Raw genomic sequence first — 9,983 nt, 5'->3', positions numbered from 1 at the left:
TGTTTGCATTCCAGGCCCTTAACAAATGTTCATTATAGCCATTAATCCAGCAGTCCTTTGGTTGACGTTTCATTACTAGTACACTGGACGTTGTTAATGAACTGACACAGTTTAGGTATTCCTCATAGCCTAAGTTGCATTGGGCAAGTAGCTGTGGGATGCTTTCAAATGATGCTGTTGGATTATTCAGCAATTCCCATAAAGGCCTCAGCTTAGTTTTGGCGTCTTCAGGTGATATGGAAGAGCGGTCATGATCAGATTCATTGTCAGATTCATCCATGAGCTCTGCTGGCATTGGGCGTGTTATAAATGTGCTGTCGACAGGCTGTTTCGGAAATCCAAACCGACAATGCTTATTTCCTTTCTTACATGACTTGGAGTGCCTTTTGCTGTGGGTTTGCACCTCTGTCACTATTTTGAAAAGCTCAGGGTCTGTATTTGGGTCAGGCAGCTGACATGTTATGTACTTGTCCACAAATTCACACACTTTCTCATCTGGGTCCTCCTCAAATACAGGTGCGTTGTTACACCAAACCATATTTTTTTAGTATTTCATGATCTGCATAATTACTATCACATATATGACAACTATTGTCCGACCATATGTGGCACAGACAAATGCGACGTTTGCAGGCTGTAAATTGTCATTAACTGCCAAAAATTAGGGAGATTTCCTAGCGTTTACGGGGATGAAAATTACACTTTTCATGCAGTGTTTCTGTGTTAGTAAACTGTAAAACTGTATTCGAGGACATAATTGATTGTGGTCATGGGCCCTATCATGACATTCTAAAGTGCATCGTCACTCGTCAAAAGTCTATTCAAATTTAGTAGGATGTCCAGTTCACATTGGGAGGGGTTTCGCTAACAAAAGTGGAGTGCATGGCGTAACAAGGTGTTCCTAGGTCTTTTAATCAGTTATATGGGTGTGTTTGGGGCGTAACATCATTTTAAACCAATGAGAATGACATCTGTCATTCCCTTTAACGGCGCAACGCGCGATATGTCAAATAATTGCATCGGTATTTTGGCATTCAAAGGCGCATTTGAAGGAGGCTGCTTGCGAGACCGTATAGAATAGTCATTCTTAAACCATGCTTTACTAAAACCTAGCAAAGCCTTCACGCATTTGCACTCGTCTATTTGAACTCATTGGCAAAGTGAAACTAACTTCACCAAGGAGTCAGTCAACGACAAGACAGTTATATGCAGTTACTTTCACTGACTGACAATGGGTTACCACCGAAAACATAGGCTGGAAAAAGCAACACTTACCCTAATATTGCTCAAATGACTGAATAAAACAACATTTATCCTGCAGAGGAGTTGCTTATATCTCGTGACAGTGCGTCTTCAGCTGTGCTCCATACGTGTCTCTCGCCTCTCCCCTAATCACTTTTAACCGTCATTACCAATTTGCAAATGACGGTGAATAACTACTCATTATGAGATGTACAGCATTTCGTAAAATCTTTGTTCTAATTATGTTTCCCATTGTAATCGTGCAATTTGTAATGCTTTGCATGGACGTGCGCTGGTGTGCGTTCATGAATGATAGAAGGATGGTGCGTGCACCTGCCAATATGACTGACATCCTGTCACGGCTGCACGGGCAAAGTATGGCAAGGCAAGGGAATCTTTGAAATACCAGACTCTTTATTCTAGAACACAACCCACATAGACTAATAACCGACAAGGACGGAGAGGAGACAGAGGGTTTACATACACAATGGGTAACAGGGAACAGGTGGACAATGATCAAGGTAAAACAAGAGACAGGTGGAAACCAATATTAAACTAACAGACTAATTAACAGAAAGACAGAGGACTGGACGAGACCAACAAGACAATAACGGGGAACAGGTGTGGAAACAGAAACGGAGGGAAAACTAACAAGACAGGAAGCACAGACCAAATAAGGAGATGGGGCGGAGACAAAGACAGGTGACATGTAGGTAAACACAAAGCACATGGGGAACAAACAAAGGAGCACGGACAGGACCCTTACACATCCGCTCTTAAAATAGCATATGAACAACTCGCCATTGACTTTTGACCAGGTTTAGGTGGTGTATGATAGCGATTTTTAGACAACGCGCTAGGCCCCTCCCTAAGTTGTTAATGCCACACCCCTGGGCGCAATGTTAAAAAAATAAACGTGCAAAATACCGAATTCAACTTTGCGCGGGTGAATAACGAGTATTACGCCATGCGCTGGTGACCCAAAATACAGCCCCATATTTTAGGAGGCAAGTAGGGGGAACAGAGGAAATGCCTGGACCCTGAGAGGACTGAGGTCATAATTGGTGTTTATTATATTTCTCTCCAATTATCATTGCAGTATAATGAATATATTTCTCTCTGATTAATACACAACAGTGTTTCTGCACTTTAGCATATGTATTTGTGTCACTAATATTTTGCATGTTCTATTTTTTTATGTTCTGTCTTATTCAGAGGCCACCCTGAAGCGATTCCCAGGCACTGACTCCGGATTGCTGGGCCAGGCAATACATGCCAAAAAGTGACAGAACTGATGTTCCATGACAAAAACAAAAATTGAGATTTTCAATAAAATAGAATAAAAGATAACAGAACAGTTGTGTGTTTATTCCTCTTTATACTGATATGGTTAATTTTAAATAAACACAATATATAGTGAAATATTTATTGATAAATACTGAAAATATCAAACCATGCTGGAATATGAACTAAAGAAAATGTCTGAAATATATAGATGATGTGATCAGCATTGTCATCAAGGGTCATGTGATCACGCTTCTTAGTGTAATGTATTTAAATATATTTAATTATATGCAGAAAATACAAAAAAAGGGCCAATATTGAATATTTACTCATATTTTGAAATATATTGAAAATATGACATAATGAAATATAACATATATTAAATACATGGAAATATACTGTATTTATTTAACATAGATGTGCTTATACTGGAATATGTTCAAGCTGCATATGGATATGGTATTTTTCTCTATGGGCTGTTACAGTACAGGCCTAACTTCCATATCATTGGACAGATAACTGCTAGCGGCAAGCTTTATTCAGTCAAAGCAGTTGAATGAATTGGATTGTGGAATCGACTCCAAAAGGCCATGCTAAAACTGAGAATCGATTCCTTTTTAAAAGTCGACTCATTTCCCATCTCTGCATGCGGTCTACCGCTGGGCAGAGTGGAACGAAGGCTCATGGCATTGCGGGGGGAAATCCATAGGGAACAAAATATCAAGGATGTACTGCTAATTTATAGGCTAGTATTAATTTTTTCCTCCATTTCCCCCCAATTGCCATTTTCCTCAATGTATCTTCATAGTTTTTATTAATCAAAATGAGGATTTCCTTCAACCATTTTTTAGTTATATTTTCTGGCATTTGCGGAATTACAATGGGCCCTTTCCCAAGCAGCGTTCAGATTGGTAAGTAGCCTAGTAAGCTACGAATCAAAGACGAAATAGCCTTGCTAATAAATTGTGAAGGTGCGCGTTCTGTGCGATCGTTTTCATGTAGGCTACGTTTAGGGTAGGCTGCTTAAAGTCACACTGGGTACTGACAGGAATGCTTTGCCTAGCAAAGTGGTAACGTCTTTAAAGTTTACCGCTGATGTTTGTAGGCTTATTGATAAATACTGAAAATCCTTCAGATTTTGCTTTTACTATTCGGAAAGTGGACAACATTATTCCAACGTAATTGAGCAAATCTCCACAAGTTAAACGGTTTGCGGTCGTTTATAGGCATCTCACATTCCTCTGCAACCGTCCATCGACTATTTTGTTCAGGCCCGTTTCATTCGACTATTTTTGTCATTCCCTCGACTGTCAGGCCTAACTGCCGATTGCGTTTTACAATGCATTTATTTTAATTTTATCGGAATTTTTCGAATATGTTTGCAGGCATATGTGTTAATGTTTTAGTTAATTTCACATGTGTCATATGTGTAACCCTCCTCCTCTCCCTCTGCAGGCGGGCTGTTCATCAGAAACACCGATCAGGAATACACTGCTTTCCGTTTAGCTATTTTCCTGCATAACACCAGCCCTAACGCATCTGAGGCTCCTTTTAATCTCGTGCCTCACGTGGACAACATTGAGACAGCCAACAGCTTCGCCGTAACCAATGCCTGTAAGTAAAACTTGAGTGTTTGTCACAGCATGAGATGTCGAACAAGTTGTCTTGTTGGGTTTGGTAATTGTGTGACGTGTGTACATGTCAGCATATTGATAAAATTCGCTTTACACTGGCAGGCAAAACACACACATGCATGCGCGCGCGCACACGCACGCGCGCACACACACATACGCGCGCTCGCCTGTTCAGATAGCTTAATGTTATTTTAATGTAAATGAATGGTTCAAGTGTTTGGACAGGTAGTTGTATTTATCTTGCATATTTCCACGTTGTGAAGTTGAAAATCTGATAGTGATTCACTGCATCATCACGGAACATCCCCTTTGTCCTGTGCTGATGTCTGTGTGGCTTGAGACCTGAGGCTTTTTAGTGACACAGATTCAGTCACATTGTCATAGGCTAGCACTTTTAGCTGTAAAATACTGCAGTGCCTTTACATGCAGGACTATGTGTGCAAGCAGGATACATTGTGCAAAGACATGTAATGCTTTTTTCATAGCCTACTTCATTCACTGCTACCTGTGAAACATGACAATCTGTATGCATACTGTAAAATAACAACTTCTCGTTTGCTAATGAGATTTTAAAGTGTTATTATGCCTACAGATTTTGAACAGATTTTATAACAGCTTTACCTGGATTTAATTTATAGGCCTACTGAGGACAAATATAATAAATGTGTTTTGAAATTCATTGTATGCTACTTTAAATGAGCACATTGGGTCATAATTTGATAGTTGGACAATGTGGGCTCTAACAAGGATAAATCACATAAAATGAATGTGGTCTGACTACCACCATGCGCGAAGCCTTGGCGTCTTCAAGGGCGGTCCAACATCTTCTTTGGGTGTCTGATCAAAAGAGTTCTGAGCAAAGTGCACCTAGATCTTTGTAAACATCTGCCTCAGAAGTATGTAATCTCATCTAATCTCTGTGCTCTTTCACAGAATAACATTGTTCACGCCAATTTAAATTGACTGATTATTTAACTAAACACAATGTTGTTAAATGACTATGCATTAAATGCAACTATGCTAAACAGACAGTGTGCAAAAAAAGTGAGCCACAAAAGTAAAATGTTGTTGTGTATTTTACAAGACATGACTTACATACAGTTCCTGCTGAACGCTTGGTTGTAACCATTCTGAAATAGCCTAATGTCAGTGTATTTAGGCTTGTGGCAATACAAATGAAGACATGAGATACATTTCACCATACAAATGTGTTTTAAGGTTAATTTTATACCCCAATAGAATTGTACAACAATGCTCCAGATTCCTGGGAATTCCAAGAGAAAAGGTCAATTTGAGAAACAATGCAAATAACCAAGAATAACTAAAAAGCTAATGAAAAGTGTCAATTGTAAGTTTCTTTCAGTTTAAAGATTAGAAATAGCTCTTTCAAATAATATATGATCCATTAAGAATTATATATATTCATGTTTTCTATAGGGCAACATTTTTTTTCTTGGGTTCCGGTTTCCGACCGACCCTGTCAATTTATGTGCGACCCAAATTTATTTTATGAGCTTGGGGAAGAAATAACACTAAATACATTAAATAAATCCACAAATAAAAGGCAAACTATAATTACATTAATCGCAATTTTGACCAATCATCGTAGTTTCACCGTGAAATTTCACCTACCACAACAGTCCCTCGCGCAGAATATTGAGCACACTTACTTCTGAACTTTCTGCATATGACACCAAAGACTGCACTAACGTGTTCACTCCTCTACAGTTTTGATGACAATAAATAGAAGGCTAACGTTAATGATCTGCTTACTTGCATCTGTCAACCTGGTGTTGCTAACCTACCTAGGCTATGAAAGTAAGTTAATTAAGGCCTACTTGGTTTACTGACATTTGAGTAGGCTATGCAACCCATTGGCAAACGTTTACCTGGATATGTCCTTTTAGCTTATGTCATGTTTGCTAGCTTGTGGGCTTAGTTTGAGTAGTGCTATCAAAATCATAGAAATTAATAAAATTGCAAGACATTTACCTCTTCTATGATCCAAGAATGATATCATTCGAGTTGGGTTTTTTTTTACATTTATTTTAACTAATGACATAGAAGACATTCCCAATTGCATCCACATATCGTAATGCACTATGCAAAAAGTGATTTACACTCGTAGCTGAACACAGTGAGATGCAAGCCTTCCAATCCACTCAGAAATGTTATTAGGCTACTCTCACGTCCTTAAAGGGGCAGGCAGTCAATTAGACGTACACCACCAATGTAATGACATTAAACAGAAGTGTAGTCAAATAGTTTAAATCAATATGAAATTACTAGATACTTACTTGGCTATTAGTAATTATGCAGGCCACAGACTATGAATTATTAAAAAGATATGAACTTAATATGAATTACAAAATATATGAATGTATTGAAACATATGACATGATGCCATCTCTTTAGGTGGACAGTTCTACGAAAGGTTATACTGCTTTGTGAATTACCTCAGTCAAAGCATTTTCACAAATAAAGTAGGCCTACTTTGATTTTCTGTAATCCTTACTGTTTACCTTTGATTATCCTTTTTTAATAAGCATCAAGATTATCAGTGTGATTTTGGTCTTACTAACCTTAATTGTCCTAAATTAAAAAAAAAACTACTATATCTATTTTTGCAATTTTCACTTCCTCCCGCAATTTCTCCACAAGAAACAGCTAAAAACACCGCAACTTCCATCCAGGCATTTTAGGTCGTAACAGTCTCAAAAAACCTCGTGAAATCCTGGAGGGACTGATTTTCTACCTATCCCTTACTGCCACTGGGGGGAAAAAAAGAAGGAAAAAAAATTCCCTACCGACCCATGGCCTCAACTGACAACCAACAGGAACCAAACCTTTTTTTTTTTTATGCCTAGACAGCCATATAGGCCTAGTCACTCACTCAAAGTCTTTCACTGACAAAAAGTTATAAATATGGTTCACATGGGTCTGTATTAGAAGCTGGGAAACGAGATACTATATGAGTACTGATTTCATTGAAATAGACTGGCATATCTTGCACTTACAGTATTTGGGTTTTAGCTAGGCTACTGTTGGCCCGCACAGCTCAAGAATGATGAGGATATGAACTAACGTTAGGGGAGAAGCACAGCACATGGAACCGTGACTCGTTTGACTAGGATGCCACCAAGAACAGGGACTGATAAACCTGACATCGATTTACGTTTTTTTATATGCACATCATGTTATATAATTTATCTGAACTTGGATCAGATAGATAGATAGATAGATAGATAGATAGATAGATACTTTATTGATCCCCAGGGGAAATTCAAGGTCTCAGCAGCATACATACAAGACAAACACATTCTTTAACAGCAGAAGAGTAATTAAAGTATATAATATAAAAACACAACTAAGCAGTAAGGACAGTAGAAGATAAATAATATACTAAAATACAAATTATACTAACACTTAATACAATATATAAAAATATACTAAAATACAAATAACAAAATTACAAATTATACTAACACTTAATCTAAATCAATTCTAAAAACAGTATCCACATAGTGGTGATTAATAAATCAGAGGCGCTTGCAATGACTGAGGCAGGGACTGAGCCTGTGATTCTCTGTGCATAGTAAGGTATGGTAAGGTGCTCTAAGGTGCTCTGTGTGAATGAGTGTCATGGTGGTAGTGCAATGGTGATAGTGGTCATGGTGATAGTGCAAATGAGTAAGTCAACAGTGCAACAATGCAGAAATAAAGTAAAGGAAAGTCTATATATCTATATATTTAACTATTTAAGAAAATGTAGTGTGGCCACAGTTCGGCTGTGGCATGAAGGGGGGGGTTATGCATATGTGCTAATGTGCTAATATAGCACGCAAACAGTGAGGCATAAAGACAGTGGTACAAGTGGCTAGTGGACAGGCAGTACCAAACATGGAGGGGATGAAGAGGCAGACAGACGAAGAAGCAGAGAAGTCTATCTCTCCTCTTAAGCAGTTAAACTTCTAAAAAGAGAGTGTAGGAAGACTGAAAGAAAATGGCGTAAATACAAACTTCAGATCCACTATGAAATCCATAAAGAGATGCTTCGCACATATAACTCTGAAATATGCAAAGCAAGACAGTCTTTCTTTTCTAACATTATCAATAGAAGTTCAAATAACACTCGTATTCTATTTTCAACTGTTGATAAGTTAACAAATCCCCCCTCAGAATTAGCACCTGAACTTCTCTCAACTAATAAATGCAATGAGTTTTCATCTTTTTTTAAAGGTAAAATTGACAAAATCAGACTCAACATATCTGCTCAATTACAAATTCAACAACCTGAACTTCCAGCAACAAACAGAGGGAAACTAAACTTGATGTCAGAGTTCAGCTTGATAGACTCTGAAACACTTGAAAAAGCGGTACAGAATCTCAGCCCTTCCACATGTGTCTTAGACACTCTGCCTACCAATTTCTTCAAAACTGTTTTTCACCTCATAGCGGCGGATGTCCTTCAAATTGTAAATGTATCATTGCTGTCTGGCACTTTTCCTAAGTCACTGAAAACAGCTGTTGTAAAGCCACTTCTCAAGAAGAATAACCTGGATGCCTCCATGCTAAACAATTACAGGCCCATATCAATCTACCTTTTATTGGCAAAATTATTGAAAAAGTAGTCTTTAATCAATTAACCACCTTCCTAACATCAAATGGGTATTTTGATTACTTTCAGTCTGGTTTTCGGGCAAATCACAGCACTGAAACAGCTCTCATTAAAGTTTCCAATGACATACGCCTCAACACAGATTCAGGTAAAACATCAGTCCTAGTGCTACTGGACCTTAGTGCAGCATTTGACACTGTTGATCACAATATTTTACTACACAGACTAGAACACTGGGTTGGATTTACAGGCATAGTTATCAGCTGGCTAAAATCCTATCTACAAGAAAGGAGCTTCTTTGTTGCCATCGGAACTGTACCTCAACACCAACGTCCTTGACCTGTGGTGTTCCCCAGGGGTCGATCTTGGGGCCACTATTATTCAACCTCTATATGCTCCCACTTGGACAAATCATTCAAAATAATTTGATTTCATATCATAGCTATGCAGATGACACACAAATTTACTTAGCTCTATCACCAAACAACTATGGTCCTCTTGAATCTATGTGTCAGTGTATAGAACAAATCAACACCTGGATGTCTCAAAATTTTCTTCAGCTGAACAAAGAAAAACTGAAGTAATTATATTTGGTAAAAATGAGGAAAGACTTAGGGTTGCCACTCTCCTTGACACAAAAGGGTTGAAGGCAAAGGATACTGTTAAAAACCTTGGTGTATTAATTGACAGTGATCTAAATTTCAACAGCCACATGAAAGCGATAACTAAATCAGCTTTTTACCACCTCAAAAATATTGTCAAACTCAGAGGGCTGATGTCAAAACATGACTTAGAAAAACTCATTCATGCATTTATCTCCAGCAGGGTTGATTACTGCAATGGACTGTTCACAGGCCTTCCTAAAAAGACTATTAAACAGCTTCAGGTGATACAAAATGCAGCAGCTAGGACTCTAACAAAAACTAAAAGAACTGACCACATTACTCCAATTCTTAAGTCCTTGCACTGGCTTCCAGTAAGTCACAGAATTGACTTTAAAGCACTATTGCTTGTTTATAAATCAGTAAATGGAGCAGGACCTAAATACTTGTCAGACATGCTTCAGCAGTACACACCTTCTCGTCCTCTCAGGTCCCAGGTGAAAAACCTGCTAGTAAAACCTACAGTTAGAACTAAACATGGTGAAGCAGCTTTTAGCTGCTATGCGGCTCAGCTGTGGAACCAACTTTAGGATGACATTAAAA

The 9,983-nt window shown here is 38.3% G+C and overlaps 1 protein-coding gene across 13 annotated transcripts in view; it reads left to right on the top strand.

Moving 5' to 3' along the window:
* Positions 1–3,187: 3,187 nt before the first annotated feature.
* LOC125290922 (glutamate receptor 4-like) overlaps positions 3,188–9,983 on the top strand; it is a 181,569-nt gene continuing 174,773 nt past the window's right edge. For all 13 annotated transcript variants that reach the window (XR_007192889.1, XR_007192888.1, XR_007192887.1 and 10 more), the window contains exons 1-2: positions 3,188–3,437; positions 3,982–4,140. Coding sequence is in view for 6 of the 13 variants with exons in the window: in XM_048237360.1 (XP_048093317.1) it covers positions 3,350–3,437; positions 3,982–4,140 (247 nt within the window). In the remaining 7 variants the exon portion in view is untranslated. The remainder of the gene's footprint in view (positions 3,438–3,981; positions 4,141–9,983) is intronic.

This window comes from Alosa alosa, chromosome 2 (genome assembly GCF_017589495.1).
Source record: "Alosa alosa isolate M-15738 ecotype Scorff River chromosome 2, AALO_Geno_1.1, whole genome shotgun sequence".
NCBI lineage: Eukaryota > Metazoa > Chordata > Actinopteri > Clupeiformes > Clupeidae > Alosa > Alosa alosa.
Note: the sequence above shows the minus strand (reverse complement) of the source record. Positions and strands in the feature narration are given on the sequence as shown.